The 16,957-nt window shown below is 55.5% G+C and overlaps 1 protein-coding gene across 2 annotated transcripts in view; it reads right to left on the reverse strand.

Annotated features, from left to right (window-relative positions):
• CEMIP (cell migration inducing hyaluronidase 1) overlaps positions 1-16,957 on the reverse strand; it is a 138,943-nt gene that overhangs the window by 16,682 nt on the left and 105,304 nt on the right. For both annotated transcript variants that reach the window (XM_038532996.1, XM_038532995.1), the window contains exons 13-20: positions 15,548-15,757; positions 7,992-8,197; positions 7,253-7,322; positions 6,350-6,478; positions 4,938-5,023; positions 3,932-4,063; positions 2,932-2,967; positions 2,695-2,850 (exon numbers count right to left, since the gene is read on the reverse strand). In XM_038532996.1, the coding sequence (XP_038388924.1) occupies positions 2,695-2,850; positions 2,932-2,967; positions 3,932-4,063; positions 4,938-5,023; positions 6,350-6,478; positions 7,253-7,322; positions 7,992-8,197; positions 15,548-15,757 (1,025 nt within the window). The remainder of the gene's footprint in view (positions 1-2,694; positions 2,851-2,931; positions 2,968-3,931; positions 4,064-4,937; positions 5,024-6,349; positions 6,479-7,252; positions 7,323-7,991; positions 8,198-15,547; positions 15,758-16,957) is intronic.

Below are 16,957 nucleotides of genomic sequence, written 5' to 3' on the forward strand. Positions count from 1 at the left end.
ACAGACTCTCTGGGTGAACCATTCTTGATCCCCACCTCTAGGAGCTCCTCACTGCAGGGCATTACTGATCCTTTCATTAGTTTGCTGAGAAAGCATTTAAAGATATTGTAAATAGCAGTAAATGTTTGCTAGATGACTTATTGGATGGATGGATGGATGGATGGATGGATGGGATCGAAGGATAGATGGAAGGATGGATGGATGGGTGGATGGATGGATGGACAGAAAGAAAGATGGATGGATGAAAGAATGGGAGGATGGATGGAGGGATGGATGGAAGGGATGGAAGGATAGATGCAAGGATAGATGGATGGATGGATGGATGGATGGATGGATGGATGGAAGAACAGAAGGATGGAAGGATGGATGGAGGGATGGGTGGATGGAAGGATGGATGCAGGGATGGATGGATGGATGGATGGATGGATGGATGGAGAAATGGAAGGACGGATATCTTTTTCGTTGCTAGTTGGGGTTTTGGGGATTGTCCTCTATTGAAACATTTGCCCCATTTTTTCCATCCTGTGAAGTCATTGGGCAAATGCCATAAACATTGCTGCAGAATGCTAGTACTATGTCCTTTGGGAGATGGGAGCCATTAGTCATTATCGCCTTAGTCTCAGTGGCTGTAACAATGTAATCAGATTAAAACCCAGATGAGTTTCCTGTGAGTAAGCCTTTTGACTGCAAGTCTCTGGGGTCTGGAGAGAGGCAAGCAGGACAGAAAGGAAGGTGATAATGATGTGGGAAGATAACTGCATGTAACCTTCCAAGCATCCCCAGCAGAGAGGCAGGCCCGACTGGAAGGGCAAAGGTATGGGCTGCCAAAGAACCCCAGGAAGGTGCTGGGCTACAGGACTCAAGAAAAGGATGGAGAGGAGGCAGCACGCTCGGAGGTGGAGGTAGAAGGGACCGGAAACTGGGTCACTTGGCCCAGCAGAGGACAGGGGCTCAGAGATGCCCCTCATCTGCCTGGGACACCTGAGCAGGGCCTAGAAGGGGCTGGCTGGGCTTCCCAGTGGCCCCAAATCTAGGCTTGTACATTCTCCAAGTCCAGTTAGTATCTCTGCCTCTGGGCTGGGCCCCCTCCTTCCACAGCAGGCATAAGAGGAAAGGTAGAAAGAGGGGAACAATCACAGGAAAGGATCTGTCCCTGGGGAGAGGCCACACTCTGCGTCCCCTGTCTTCCACCTTGGGCTCCCCTGCCCAGACACGGTTCCCCAAGGAAAGCCCTGGTCACGCCAGTCTTGTCCTTTGCCTTCCGTAGACACCAAGGACTTCCTGTATTTCTCCATCTGCGTATGGAGTCTATTGGCATCAGCGCCCTGAACCCAGCACTCGTGGGGAGGTGCCTCTGTGTATTGTTCCATTTCAGACATTCTGGGGACAGCCCATTCTTACGAACTGTGTATGTAAAGGGTGTATTACTCTCCTTCCGAGAGTTCGGATGAGTAGCTCGTGACCAGGAGGGCACAGTCTCTGCTCACAAATGCAGTGCGAGGAACCTGCCTGGTTTGGCAGTATGGTCAGGCCTCCATAAACAAACTCCCCCCTGGAAGTCATCAGAATGTCCTGGCCCTGGGAGGCTGGTAGCCCTCAGCAAAGCAACCCCAAATATGCAGATGCAGAGTTGCTCATAAAAATGATCCAAAGGGAGAGGTACATCACTTAGGCCAGATAGAAACAAGAGCTTCCTGACAGCTTGTGCCAAAGGAGGCCATGATTCTGTCTGCGAAACCCTGGCCAGGCCCACATCCACTGCGGTGGAAGCCTCAGGCCCGGGCCTGCCCATAGAGGCAGGGATTATGTTTCCCTGGAGAAAGGGAAGCAGCTTAGGGAGAAAGAGGGGCCCTTAGCACCCAGAGAGCAGGGCTCCCGGCACTACTGGCTGCCTCGGGCCTTGCTGTCTGGCTTGGATTCATGTCTGAGCCGAATCACCATCAGATGGGGGAGACCTACCTTGCCCTGACCCACCCGAGGCTCTCCGACGAACTGACCTTGTCCCTTTGCTCTGTGAGCCAGTCACTCCCCCAGCTCCCCGCCCCTCCAACCACCTGGTTGTCCTCCCCCCTCTCTGCTTGAATTCTGCCTGCAGCAGAGAGCCCACAGCCCATGGGACGCCTGGGTGGCTCAGCGATTGAGCATCTGCCTTTGACTCAGGGCATGATCTTGGGGGTCCCAGGATCGAGTCCCACATCAAGCTTCCTGCATGGAGCCTGCTTCTCCCTCTGCCTGTGTCTCTGCTTCTCTCTGTGTGTCTCTCATAAATAAATAAAATTTTTTTTTTTTTTAAAGAGGGAGCCCATGGCACCTCAGGACAGCCCTACGGTTCTACTGATGAACAAGCCCGGCTGTCAGGAAATTCCTTCTGTGCTAGACTCCTTCGAACCCCTAGAGCCCACGGGGAATGCGTTTGGTCTTGTATGTGCCTGGAGGCCCTGAGAATGTGTGACAACACCTCCCGTGCTGCTCCCCTGAGTATGATGCCTTCTCTTGACTCAAGTTCCTCGTCTGCATGTGACATGGTATTGGGTGTTGTCACCTTCCTGGTTAGTCCCCTTTGGCCTGAGTCTATCTGTCCACCATCCTCAGAAATGGGGCAATGCTCCAAGCAGGTGCACTGAGGAGGAAATTCCACTGCTGCCACTCAGCTGAGGCCACAGAACAAGGAAACTGCCACGGGTGCAAACCTACTGGCCTATGGGGAGGGTCCGTCCACTGTGGTCCAGGCCGCCGGGGCCCCAGATCCTGTTGTCCATCATCTCCGTCCCCACGTTGCCACTCTCGCCAACAAATAGGCTGTTCTTTATCTCCTGCTTGGAGCCATCATCGTACGGGAAGGTCCCACCACTATAGGGAGAAGATGTCTGGCATGAGATGTCCTGAGCCAGCTTCCCACAGAAGGCCCAGTGCAATGACAGCTGTCCTTACCTGGCCAGGGTCAGGCCGATGCCATTGTCAGCAAACCTGGGGACGAGAGGACAGTCAGAGCCTGTTCTCATTTCATACTCAGGGACATCAAGGAGGGAAGGCCCTGCCCCATCCCCGGCATCACCCTGTGGACACTGCGTGGGGAAGGAGGCTTTGCCTAGCATGGGGTTTGCTGAGGGAGCTGCGTGCTCTCCTGCTCTGTACGGCGAGGTCCCTTCCCACACCGGGCCTGGTGCCTAGATGGCTCTCAGCGTTTGGCACCACACTGCATCAGCAGCATGCACGCTGAGCTCCGTGAGCTTCCTTCTGCAGCCAGTTCCCATTTGTGACTCCAGGGCTAGTGAGAGGTGGGATTGGGGAGTGGAGGGGGTGGTGGGGGACGTGGAGGGCCTCTCGGGGCCAGCACCAGGTCAAGGTGGGCCATGTGGATGCGAGTCCCCTGCCCCTTAGCCATGCCAGCTCCCATTTCAGCCCCAGAAAAGGGACAGACTCCAAGTTTCCCAGCGGTCAGGCAGGTGCCGGGAAGGGCAGGACCTACTGTCACGATGACGCTTTGGAGTCCGACAAGCTGCAATTTCAAACCCCAGTTCAACCACTTACTAGTTGTATGACCTTCTGGGAAGGTCACCAAACTCAGCCTCAGTTTATCATCTCCAAAACAGAGGTGATAATTTGAATCTTCGAGAAGCACAGTAACCAAGGCAACCAAGGATTCAGCACACAGCAGGTGCCCAGGACGTGCCAGCTTCTTCCTCCTTCCTTCCTTTCACTGACTGGCTCTGAGGCCTGAGCGAGCCTCACCAGGGACTACCCGATGACCCACACACCTGCATATGCTGTTTCTAGGGGGTTCGAGGGGTCACTGCCAGCTGCCATCCTGTGCCTCCACCTGGCGGGGACCAAGTCCACGTGCCTGCTTCCCCTGTCCTGCTCTCCTCTCCTCTGCGTGGGGGAGGCTTCACCCCCTCCTTGTGCCGACACCCCACAGCTCTCTCCTCACCGGCAGCTATCCAGCCACACGTCCCCGCCACGCAGCCAGGCCCCGTGGTCCTGGTTCTTGTAGGCGGTGAAATGTCTGATGATGGCCGGCTCCCGGGGCTTCAGCGGGTCGGCGTCCTGGTGAGGGCTGTATCTGGAACACACGGCAGGGAGGGCACAGGTGGCAGTGTCAGGGCCTCCCGAACTGATCCCCCTCCGGGTTGTGAGCATCCCTCTGTGGGCACAGTGCCTGGAAGACCCTGAGGAAGCAGCACCCGGCTCACGTAGCCTGGGCTCCGAAGCAAACTTTCTGAGCTCATCACGGAAGCAAGGGTCTCTCTCTCCAGGGCCCCGCACACGCAGGCTAGGACGCGTCACTGCTCTTGTTCATCACACCCCTGGGGAGACCACGCCCGGGCCGAGGCAGGTCATGGCACAGAGGGAAGTCTGGGCAGTGAGGCCCATAGCAGAGGGATGGGAAGGACAGTGAGCTGCTCAGCTCCCCATGGACCTGGAGACCCTCAACCTCATGCCTGTTCTGGGCTCCAGCTCTCTGGTTACAAAACAGAGCACTGAGTGTGGCCCTCGGGGGCATCCAGACCAGCAGCGTCCTCCGTCGGCATCATCATGGCACCAGGGCTGCTTGCCACGATGCTGGCCAAGCAACTGGCCTCTTTAAAGGGAGCTGGTTTATCCAACAACCCTGAGGGTTTGATAGCACCTTCTAAAAGTGGCCTTGGGCCTCCAGCCAGCTCTGTGCTAGCCTTTGAGGAAGGATCCAGGAACCTCTAGAGATTTCTATTTCCCTTCAGCTGCTGTAGCCTAAGACCTAATTCAGACTTTCCCCCGCTCAGATTTTCACCACGGTACCCTAGCAGCTGGCTCCCTCCCCAGGACGTAGAAAGTGCTCAATAGATATTTGATGACTGATGGACTGAATGAATGAATGAATGAGTGAGTGAATGAAGAGAATAGAGGTGGGTCAGTAGGTCAGCAGGGAGTCTGTGCATTCCTGAGGGCTAACTTACCTGGCAGAGATGATGGAGAGGAAGGGCCGCTTGTCCTTGGCAGAGGCCTCAGTAGTCTTGACTCCGTTGTCTATGATCATGCCAGCCTGCAGGGAGGGGACAGTCAGGGACACGGTCATTTCCACTTGCAGGCCCCAGGCACCTCCTCACGCCCAGCCTCACTGCATACCCTTACACGGTCCAATAAAACCAACTGTGCTGTCAGGACGCATTAACAGAGGTAAGGGGTCTGCAGTGAGGGAGGTGAGGAGACTGTATTGCTCTGCATGGCTCAGAGTGGATCTGGAATAAGGCCTCCTCTTGGAGATGTGCACGAGGAAGCTGATATCCGGAGGGTTACATGTCTCATTCAGGGCCATGCAGCTAGGTCGGCGCCCAGAACCTACCCTGCTCTGGGCAGGGATAAGCCCAGCTCAGACTCAAGGGTGATGGGCATATGTGCCTGGGAAATGTGTCTGTAGTGGCTTAGAGGAACTGCTGAACTAAGTCTGGTCTCCACCCTGGGGCAGGGGTCTGGGACCCTCCCACAGCCCTGCCCGGGGTCTGGTACGACTTGAGGACAGAAGCTCACATTCCTGCTTGGCTCTCAAGGTCTTTATGTGCTCAGCTCTGGGCGTGCGGGAGGTAGGGCCACAAACGGTGCCGCCCTATGAGGCCACCTTCGGTCTCCTGCCTCGTGGGGACCCTCTGCCTCCCAGAAAGACCTGTAACCAGGCTCCCCTCTCCAGTAACCGGGGTCCACTCTGGCCAGTGCATCCCAAGCGTCAGAGGAGGGGCTCGATCCCTAGCTGCTGGCTCTCAAGCCAGGATTCACCCCCCAGCCTCCAGCTGTGGCCTCCCTCAAAGGTTAAGAACACTGATTTCAGAGGATGGCAGGAGGCTTGGTGCTGGCCCCAGACCAGGACCCTCACCCACCAGGGGCAGGTCCCAACAAGCAGCCCACACAGCCTGTCCACTGCTCGGCTGGCCCCCTGCCCCCGTGCCTCTGCGCCGCCCCGGTACAGCCCACGACAGCCTCAGAAACCCCCGGTCCATCCGGGGGACACCGCTGCCTCCTTGCGTCTGCCCCGAGACACCCTTCTTGCTTGGCCTCCAGGACACGTAGCTGCCTGGGGTCCTCCCCCGCCCCACTGCAGGTGCAAGCCCCAGCCCATGGGAGAGGATTCTCTTCCTCACAGTCTTCCATGGGTTGAGATTTTTCCCCAAATCCTGATGTACCCGTTCCCCTCCAGGGACCTCAGCTTCATCTGTACCGTTAGGGACTGGACCAGATTAGCCCTGACACCCTGGGCTTTGTGCGCTGCACCCATGCCCCCCAGGTCCCTTCTGCCCTTCTGTCCCTTCTAATGATCTGCAGGCCAGGAAGGAGGACCAAGAGGCCGGCTGGGGAAGGATAGTCTGGAAAGACTTACCCGGTAGTTGGAATGCGCTCGGTTATTATAGAATTTCCCCAGTGGAATGTGCTCTGAATATCCCGGGGAGTACATCCCCACCGAGGGGCCCGTCGGCACGTGGTGGAAGATGAACCAGAACCCGGTTTCCTGTTGGGGGAAGCGGGGAGAGCCACAGAGATCAGCCCTGCAGACTCCTTGCTGGGGCCATGGGATGGCCCAACTGGGGCTGGACCTAGCTCTACTCCCAAATGGGCCCCCAACACCCATCCCCGGACACATGTCCCAGGGATGGTAAAAAGGTCTGGCAGATATATTTTTGGGGTCCACCCTTACTGTGACCGCCATCCAGAGAGTCCTACTCTATTAGCCAAGGGCTCCAAACATCTGGCTTTCAGAGTCTATGATGTTCTTGGCATTTCCCTGCTGTTTTGCAGCTAATGGAAGCTGAGACCCAGAGACAGCACCTGACCTGCTCAGGGTCCCAGGGATGCTAAGCTGCAGGGACAAGTGGGTAAGAGCAAGGCTGTGTAGACAGAATGTTGTGTTTGAATCCATGCATGCCCCTGGGCACGTTCGTTCTACCTGCCTCTACTTCCTCACCCAGCAGATGGAAGGAACGAGTACCTGCCTCGTAGGGTTGATGCAAAAATTAAACTACTTTGGCTGAGAGCATCGGTGTGTGGGGCAGAGCTCTGAGCCACACTTGCTTCCATCTAATAATGAGTCATTTCAGCAAAGTGGTTTGATCACCAATATGATGAAGGGACAGAGCCATTCCCTAAAGCCCAGTCCATGTGGCCCCAGCCTGGTTTTAACCTCCTCGTCCCAGCTGAGCCAAGATGGGGCTCAGGACACACACATTCCTGGCCCACCCCCAGCTCCCGCCTTTACTTCCTGCTGAAGAGGGATCTTTCTTCTCACCTCGGACCCCGCTGCTGCACAGTTTATGAGGTTGTTGTTGGGATTGGCCATCCAGAAGGTAGACACTGCGCTGCAGGGAGGGGCAGAGATGCACAGCGTCAAGCAACAGGTTGCTGGCTCCCGAGCCTCTTACCAGAGGCTTGAGAAACCCTTCATTTGTTAGGAAACCCATCTGCTTGTTTGAGTGTGGTGCATTTAGGCACCTGGAAGGCTCAGAATTTAAAAGGGGCTCCATAAGGCAAGGGTTGTTGATAGGTAGAGTCTGAGTCTGGCTGTCAAGCAAAGATAAGTCCCAGGCACCCAGGAGAATGGCCATTACTCAGGGAGAGACCCAGCATGGGAATGCTTCTCACAGGGGAAGTTCTGTCTCGGTCTCTATCCCCATGGGTACATGCTGTGGCACCCAGGTGGCAGCCCACGCACTCTCAAAGGAGCACCGTGTGACATCAGGGAAGCCTGAGGATAGAAACAGTGGTGCTCTGTGGATAGGAATGATGGCCATGAACAAGTGGAGAAGGGGGGAGTGGGAAGCATGCCTTCCGTGGTCTCCGTGGCCCCCATGGCCTCCAGCTCAGAGGCCGAGGGCAGTAGGTGGTTAAGAGCTAGGAGGCCCAAGCTGCTCAGAAGGCCCAGGTGCAGCCGTCAGGGGCCCAGTGGGCAGGTGAGTGGTACACACACAGGGCTGTCCCTGGGGTGCAGGGCTGGGTGGTGCGCATGCCCTGGGGAGGAAGGCACTTACTTGCAGTCCTGCCGGGGCTTGGGGATATACCCTGGGTAGGAGTCTTCCGTGATCGTCTTGCACATCTTGCTGTCACGGTCGGAGGGGAGGAGGGTTCCAGACTTGACAAGGAGGCCGAGACAGTGGTCAAAAGTATTCCGTTCCTCTGGCCCGTCTTCCGTGAAGAAGCAGTGGCCCAAGGAGTTATAGCCCACCACGTCCTTGACCTGCAGAGACCAAGCCAGGGTGACTCCTCACCCAGCGTCCTGTGCCTATTCACACTCAGCAAACATGCAACAGCATCAGCTGCACTCCAGGCCCCTTGAGGAGCACTAGGGGTTTGGTAGGGCCTGGCACAGATGTGGGATCCGGGGGGCCAGGACTGAGACTTCAAGGCCCCTTCCAGCTGGAGGTGGGGCCGAGGCTCCGCAGGGTAGCACAGGGACAGAGTGTTAGAAGCAGCTCCAAGAGGAGGCTTGGACAGGGCCACGAGAGCTCACCCGGGCGAGAGCACCCGGGTACACAGCTTATAAGGACCTCACATGGGGCATTGCCCAGAACACACCCAACAGAGAGGGCAGTGGGAGAGCTGCCCTGAGGGTGACATCCAAGCCAGGCCAGGCTATGTCCTCACCCACAGGGCCAAGCCAGCCTCGTAGTCCACGATGCACATCAGGAGATATTTGAAACCCCTGAGCCAAGAGCCAGGAAAGGTTGCAAACTCCAGCTCCTCAAAGTCCTTCCTGGAATCCCAGTCAGTGGGGGAAGCAGAAAGGCCATTTGCAGACACAGAGAGCCGGGTACGGTCTTAGCCGCATGCCCAAGCAGCACAGGGGTCTCCCATGCCACAATCACCGAGGCCCCTTCTGGGTCTGAACCCCATGAGCACACGAGTCTGAGAACTAAAAGGTCCTCAGAGGGGTCTTTGGCCTGAGCCCCAGCTCCCTGTCCAATGCTAGACTGCCCACAAGCATCTCTTACCAATGGGAACTGTGTTTCCCCTTGAATGCCCCAGAGACGAGATGCTCACCACCTCAAAGGCAGCCTGTCCGCAGCAGAACACTTGAGGATGGTAAGAAATGCCTCATTTCTCTTAACTGAGATCTCCCATCCTCATCCCCACCCTGGGGCCCGATAGCCCACTGGTGTCACCTAGTAAGAAAAGCTCCTGCTCCCCTATGGCATCAGTTTGACACGCACCTACTAAGCACCTACCAGCATGCCAGGCCCTGAAACATCCAGATGCTGTCCCCGCTTCAGTACCATTAACTCTTCAAGGGGCTGTCCTGTACCTTGTAGGATGTTTAGTGGCCTCCCTGGCTTTTGCCCTCACTCCACACCAACAGCATCTCCTCGGTGTGACAAAACTGCTTCTGGTTGGGGTACACAAATCTCGGGGAAACACCCCAATTCCCTATGGAGTCTTTTATATGACAAAGCCTGCCTCTCCACCTTCCAGGTAGTCAGGCTCTGGAAGCATCCAGAACCCAGACCCACCATGTCCTTCCAATCTCGCTGAAATCTCACACAATTCTATAATAATTATTTTTGGTGTTTGTTTTGTTTTTAGAGCTAAGGAAACCAAGACTCAGGGAAGTCAAGTAATTTGCCCAAGGTCACACAGCCCACATGTTCAAGAAGCCAGGGCTGGGACCCCAGCTTTCAAATTATGTCCATTCACCCCAAAAGGGAGGATCCAAACACACAAGCCACCCTGTTCCCTCAACATCCCTCCCTAGTCTTTGGTCATTGGCAAGGGTGTGATCTCGAGTCCTACTCAATCCCTCCCTAAGAGTTTGGTGAACACCAAGGTCATCCAGTGGGACAGCTTCCTTTCGTCCCAGGGAGCTCTGCATGCTGGTTATAAACAGCCTGGAGAGACAAGCAGGGAGGAAGCAGGGTTGCAGGAGATGGAGGGACATCTCCAAGCAAGCTCCATGCCTCCACTTACAGGGGAGACACTGACACCCAGAGAAAGGGCGCGGGGTGTCCCAGGGTGTTTGCAAACCTCGAGGTGGAGCCATGCTCAGAACCAGGCCTCCCACCCCCATCCAGGTGTGTCTTGTATGACAGATGCCTCCTAACGTCTTCTGGCTCTTAGGTCTGCGATCGTTCTGCCTTAGGACATTTCCCAGAACTAAATATTTACACCATGATACAGCCTCAGACAGAAAGACAGACAGACAGAAAAACCGGTAGGTTCTGGCCCATGCACAGTGGCTGCCAAGTCCCTGGGTGAGCTAACCCGAAGCATGTGCAAGTCCCTCTGCCCACCACCACCTGCCTGTTCTCTTGTATAAATCATGTCCTTCCCTTCCTCCTTGTGCACATCACCCCTGGTGATGATGGTCAGCAGTCCTAAAGTGATTCCTAAAAGCTCTTTTAAGTCTCCAGCTATTGTTAGGTGGGGTCTGGGCATGAAATTTTGAAGGAGGAAATTTGTCAGCCCTCAGGGACCGCTTCAACAAAAACGACCACTTAATTTACCGTCTGCACCAGCACATTTTTTTCTGAGAGCGAAGAGGGGTGCTGTTAGTAATGAAGCAGGGGAAACAGGTGTGAAGTACAGTGTTCTGTGCAAATTGACGCATGTACAACAGAAGAAAATGCTATTTAAGAGCAAATACGAGCAGAAATCAGCCCTGCCTGATTCTGCCTTTGGGGTGTGTGTGTGATTCAACTCATATCAGCAAGAAACTTGACATCCAATACAATCATATGGGAAGAAAAAGTATAACTTCCAGGCTTCACCACTTATTTTGTGTGTTGAGCCACTGAAGAAAAGAGCCCCGGTCTAGGCAGTAACTCATGTCACAGAGTCTCAGCGAGTGTCTGGACGGCCCACAGAGGCCGGGACCGGCAGCAGAGAACCAGGCGGCCCTCCCCATCGTCAGGAAGGACAGAGCCCCGGAGGCAGCACCCCCATCCCCCCCAGAGGAGAGGTGCCAGTGGGAAGGGAGGCAGGATAGCGGGGCTGATGGATGACATGTCCTTCCTCTTCCCCAGAGCATCTCTTCCCCAATCCGATCCACTAGCAGAACCCCTGGCCTGGGGAACTTCTGGGGAGATCAAGAACCACCATCTGGGTCCCTCATTTGGGTTCCGGCGGGAAAGAGAAATGAGAGCAGCTTCAGGAATCAAGGAGCCCGCCATAGGCCCCCACGGTCCTGCCTGGAGGTAACGTGCAGTGGACCTTTCCTTTGAGGGCCAGCTTCACCCCACATCTGCTGGCATCCAGCAGCTTCGATGAGGACCACCAGTTTCAAAGGAAACACCACCACTGGTGTCAGAGGAATCTCCCAAACTCTCCCAAACTCTGTTCCATAGGAACAGAGGCACAGTGCAGGATGGCACAGTCATGTGAAGGGGGCTCTCTGGTTAAATGGGTCTCGGCGTCACTAGGATAATCAGCATGCAGAGTGGCTTTACCGCCAGCCTTGACTTTGCTAGCACGCACGGTGCATTTCTGTGGCGAGATGGGAGGACACGTACACTGTGTGTGCTGAACTCTGGGTCTACTGTGTGTGTGTGTGTGTGTGTGTGTGTGTGTGTGTGTGTGTTGGGGGTGCTGGGGGGATCCCACTACTATCTCATGGAAGCAGGAGGCTTACTCAGCACAGGTACACAGAGAGGCCCAGTGATAATGCTCTGCCCTCTACCAATGCTAAGTGTGCCACTTGTGTTCTCTGGCTTCATCGTCCTCCAAAGCCTTTGCAATGGGTTGTGTCCTCATCCTCACTCTACACAGTGGGAAACCGAGTCTCAGAAAATTTGGATCAGCCCCCCAAGTCCATACTGGCAACATTGGAACACAGGCTGGTAGGACTCTGTTCTCGACCTCGTGGTTTTGGGGATGCTGGTGGTAACTGCTTCTGAGTGAGCAAGGAGTCCCGGGAGAAGGGGGAGGTGGGTTTGCCGAGCAGGAGCTCGTGGTGTGGGTAGTGGTGACTAAGAGCATCATTTGGGCTCAGGGGAAGCAGAGGTTGAGAGGCTGGCGTTTAAGTTAAGAGGGGAGTGAGAAGCAGGTGTTGGCAGGAATGTCAGGTTCAGACCGCCCTTTCCAGAAGCAGGTGGCAAAGAATAGGAAGGAGTGCAGGTGGGCGACCTGGGGTAGGGGTGCGGGGGTGAGGGAGGCTGTTCTCTGAGTACCAGAGTGTGTTCTATAGGTGGTAGAGGGAGAAACCATGTATCTGGGGCTGCCCAGGACATATGGGATCAGCTCGAAGGCACCTCCTGGCTCTGCACACCTCGGAGCCCCTCTTCCCCATGAGCCAGTGTCCTCCCATCTGGGTCTCAGGCATGTCCAGATCTGGGGTGGCATTAGGGTAAAGGCATCCATGATGCTACAGAGTGGCCTCTGCATTCTAAATTAGAATAAAGCCTCCATCTGTATTTGGTCTCCTTTCATCCCATCAGCTAAAAAAATCTTTTCAAACACAGCCCCAGCCACTGATAAAGTCCGCAAGCCAGAACGAAGGGAGCAAATGTAAAATACTGATGGAGAGAGTCCAGCTTCCGAGGCAGCTCTTCTGAACTCGGAGCTCCCTGCCTCCGTGGTGCAGCCCTTACAGGGTGTGGCGCCAATCCCAGACCCCAGCTCCTGCCCAGGGGTGTGGCTCTTGGGGAAGGACACAGAATGCACTCCATTATCCTGCTGCTTCTTTGGCTCAGGGAAGCAGAGGCCTGCACTTCATCCAGATTCTAAGCCATGCCAGTGTGGTGTCACCTTGGAAGGGCCACACAGGTCTGTGGGCTCCAGATCCTAACCCACCAGCTTGGCTCCCCAGCACAGACCCTAGCTGAGTGCAGCTGGAGCCCCATGTGGCGACTGGGGTCAGGCTGCAGCTGGCACCCCGGCGAGGCCTTGCAAGGCGAGTGCGCTGCCTGGTGTCCAGACGGCACCCAGGGAGCTGATGGGTGCTCCCTCCCAGTCTGGTGGCTGGCATCCCTTGGGGTTGGACAGAAGAATGGCCCCAGCACGCAGGACCACAAGGGTCTTCTGGTTCCAAGAGGTTGTCAAAGTCTCTGGCTCAAAAAAATCTCTCTCAACTGTGGGTGCAGCTGGTCCATCTAGCAGCTCCTGGCCTGTGCTGGCTCTCAGGCTCTCCCTGCCGCTTCCCCACCCAGCTGCGGGCTCCCACTGCTGCCCGGCCAGGCCTCTGTCCCACCCCTCAACACCTCTTGCCCTGCTTCCCCGACGTGAACCCATTCCTCCAGCTGGGACCTGGCTCACGGCTCTCAGGGAGGTGCGCTGTGACCAAAGTGGCCAAAGCCTTCTCATTCTTATATTCTAACTGAACAAGGACCTGAGCCGCTTGTCATGCCCCTTGCAGCACGCAGGACCAACGTGGCACACACGTGCCACACTTTCCACATCCTTGGCTCACTCATTCCTTCTAACAACCATGCAGAATAGACACTGCCATCTTCTCTGTTTTATAGGAGAGGAAACAGAGGCACGGAGAGGTAAAATGACAGGCCCAGGTCACACTCCTGGTACAGGGCAGGAGCCAGATGGAAGGCCAAGCTCCAGGGCCCGAGCTCCCTCTGTGTCTAGTACTTCATTCCTGACATTCTCTACTTATCACAAATCCTATTGTCTTTCTGCCTCAGCAAGAACACATTCTCCTTTCCTCTCCCTTGAGCCAGAAAAAAAATCCCACGTTCAGCACCCACTCCCACCAGAGCCCTCCTGCCACCTGCCAGGGAGAATCAGCCCTGGTTCCTGGTCATGAACTGGCGGGCAGGGCTCCAGCCTTGGGCGACCTTGGGGCACCTGCACCTCTGGGTTTGGTGTGATTTCCCCACTTGGCTGAGAGAGAATGGAGGTTTAGGGATGTCAAGCTATTTGTCCAAGGCGCCACAACTCATAACCTGTGGACCAAGCTCTTGACCCCAAGCACTTCCAGACTGGGCCCCAAAGCCCGTTCTCTCCTTCGATGCTTAGTGGGTGGTGCAGGCACGGCGCACAACACAAGATGAGCTGAGGGAGAGAACTGGCCGTGGCTTCACCAGCAACACAAAACCAGGCCTCATCCAACTCCACTGTGTCTGGTTGTGAACAGGGTCACACGCTCAGGTGCCCATGGCGGCCCACAGGCAGCAAGCTGAGGACTACGTTGCAGTAACATAGTAGGGAGCAGTGTGCACGGGGTTGGGGGGAGCCTGAGGACTCAGCCCTGCCCCAGGCCCTTGTGCCATGCAGGAGTGTGGGTCTGACCTGCCCACTCAGACCACTTTTCCAGAGAAGCCAAGAATCCAGAATTCTATGTGAAATCTCTTAACTTTTAAATGACGACGCCTACTTCAGATGTTTCTTTAAACACCACATAAGCCAAACCAAACACGTCTCGTCACTGGGCTCAGCCCGCAGGGTGCCATTTTGTGACATCCGGTTTTGAAGTTCATAGAGGATATAGGTTTAGTCACTTTAAAGAAAGGCTGGTTCAATGTAAAATTATCAGTTTAGTGTCAAAATGATCGAATGTTTCTGTAAACACTTTATAAGCCAAACAAAACACAATCTGGATTTTTCAGCTTGCAGAGTGTCAGCTTGTAATGTCCGGTTGCTTAAGTTTTTAGAGGATATAAGTTTAGTTCATTTATTTATTTATTTATTTTAGAGAGAGTGAGAGAGCACAAAGGTGGGGGGGAGTGGGAAGTGAGGGGCAGGGTCGAGAGGGAGAGAATCTCCAGCAGACTCCCCGCCAAGCACAGAGCCTGATGCAGAGCTTGATCCCGTGACCCTGAGATCATGACCTGAGCCAAAGTCAAGAGTCAGACACTCAGCCACTGAGCCACCCAGGTGCCCCATAAGTTTAGTTCATTTAAAGAAGAATCAGGGCACCCGGGTGGCTCAGTGATTGTGCATCTGCCTTCGGCTCAGATCATGATCCCAGGGTGCAGGGATCAAGTCCCACATCAGGTTCCCTGCATGGAGCCTGCCTCTCCCTCTGCCTGTGTCTCTCTCTGTGTCTCTCATGAATAAATAAATAAAATCTTTTAAATAAAACAAATAAAGAAGAATCAATGTAGTATACAAATCAACTGTGCCAATCCAGCCTCTGGCACATATTCACGTTGCTAATGGAGCCGTTCCTCCCAGCAGTGTTCGCTCTGAAGGATGCTCGGTCCCATGGGAGAAAAGGCCCCTTGTGGCCACTGCTGGCTGGGACAGAGGCCACGGCACGGAGTCTCAGCATGACCCCTTGTCTGTGCTCACAGGTCTGTCTAGCCATGCAGCCACGGAAGATGCTTGGCTGCCCATCATTCTAAAGAGGTGCAGAGGGAGCGGGAGCCCCAGTGACCAGGCCAGCTCACCACCTCTGCCACTCAGTGCCCATTGGCAAAGACACACCTTTCTTTCTCTTTCCTCTTCAGCTGGAGACCTGCTCTGAACTGACAGCATTCATCACTCCAGGCTAAGGATGGCTCAACCCCCAGTGGCCTTGGACTAAATGTCTTGACCCAACATCCATCTCAGCGCCAACGTTTTGGAGGAAGTGGACCTGAGGATGGGGAGCAATGGACCCTCTGCTTCCCGGGGAGGGAGGGAGGGAAGGGAGGGAGGCGCTTACCAGCAAGCCATTGGAGCCGTGCACGGTGACACAGCGAGAAAACGTGTGGTGGATGGAGAGCTCCCGGATGTAGGTGGGTGGATCGTAGCCTCCCTTGGCGTCCACATCACCTGCCAGGTGGAAGTGGATGGGGTACTGCCCCACCAGCTGCTGCCCCATGTGCTTCAGCTCAACGCCTTCCAGGTGCGCCGCCTTAAAGCCCAGTGCAAACTAAAAGGGGGTGCGGGGGTCAAAAGGGTCAGCGAGGTGCCCCCCATTTCCCCACCAGTGCCACATCCCAAGCATGCAAAGTGCCTCGCTGGTCCCTGCCTCAGCCACACAGCGGATCCAACACATGCTCTGCAGGTGGCGTAAGGCCCACGGACGCCAAAATGCTGTGAATAACACAAGGGTTCTACCTGGCAGTGAACTGCTCGGGCCCGAAAACCGAGGAGCGACCATACAACAGCCAGGCCTTGCCTCCACTTACCTCCCTCCCTCCTCAGTCGCTGAGTGTCATGAGGAAGGGGCAACCCCCAGATAAGCTGGGGTAAAGCTAGCATGAGGCCCACCCCTGGAGGTTAGAAATCCAGGATGAGGGTGGCCGTGAGCAGAAGGAGCCTGTGCCCTGGCCCACGGTCTGTGGCCCCTGCTGGTGGAAGGCCCAGGATGCTGAGCCAGGAATCTCCACAGCCTGTGACCCTGGTGGCGAGTGTGAGCCATCATGCACCACAGTGGATGTCTATGCTCCAGAAGCTGGGCTCAGCCTACTGCTGATGGAGCAGGGCGATTCTTAGGGACACACTAATATTCCTCCCCAAAGCAGGTGTCAACTGGAATGCCACTCTGGAAGGGGCATCCTGAGGCCCAATTTGGGCACAGCGGGAAGGGGTGCTCTGATGGCTCAAGGACCACTCTCAGAATTGGAAACAGGCTCTAGTCTCTCTGGTCTCTCTGGCGAGTCTCTCCACTAAGGACGGTCCCATAAGCCCTGGCCCCCTCAGCCCCAGAGCCTGACCAGGAACACGTGCAAGTGCTTTTGGAGGCTCTGATTGCTGGGGAGCCCTTCTGGCATTGAATGAGCAAGGGCTGGGGTTGCTAGAAGCCCATGGGTACTATGGAGCCACCCAACGTGACACTGCCCTGCCAGTAGGGCTCCCACTCTGGGCTTTCTAGGTTCTGCTCATTCATTCAGTTAGGTCACCAGAAAGTCTGATCCTGATAGCACCCGACTACAGCAAATCTCCACACAGCAATATTCTATCAGCTTTGATCCTAAGTCATTGAACGCAAAGGCCACGCAAGAGCTTTGGGTGTCATGATATTCGATATGCCGGGTAACGGCTCCCTTGACAGGGATGCAGACAGGATTCATGTGTGAGCTGGATGCTAGGAGACGCTGCGCTCCCTCGGACTGCAACCGCCGCCTTT

Source organism: Canis lupus, chromosome 3 (assembly GCF_011100685.1).
Source record: "Canis lupus familiaris isolate Mischka breed German Shepherd chromosome 3, alternate assembly UU_Cfam_GSD_1.0, whole genome shotgun sequence".
In the NCBI taxonomy this organism is placed as follows: Eukaryota; Metazoa; Chordata; class Mammalia; order Carnivora; family Canidae; genus Canis; species Canis lupus.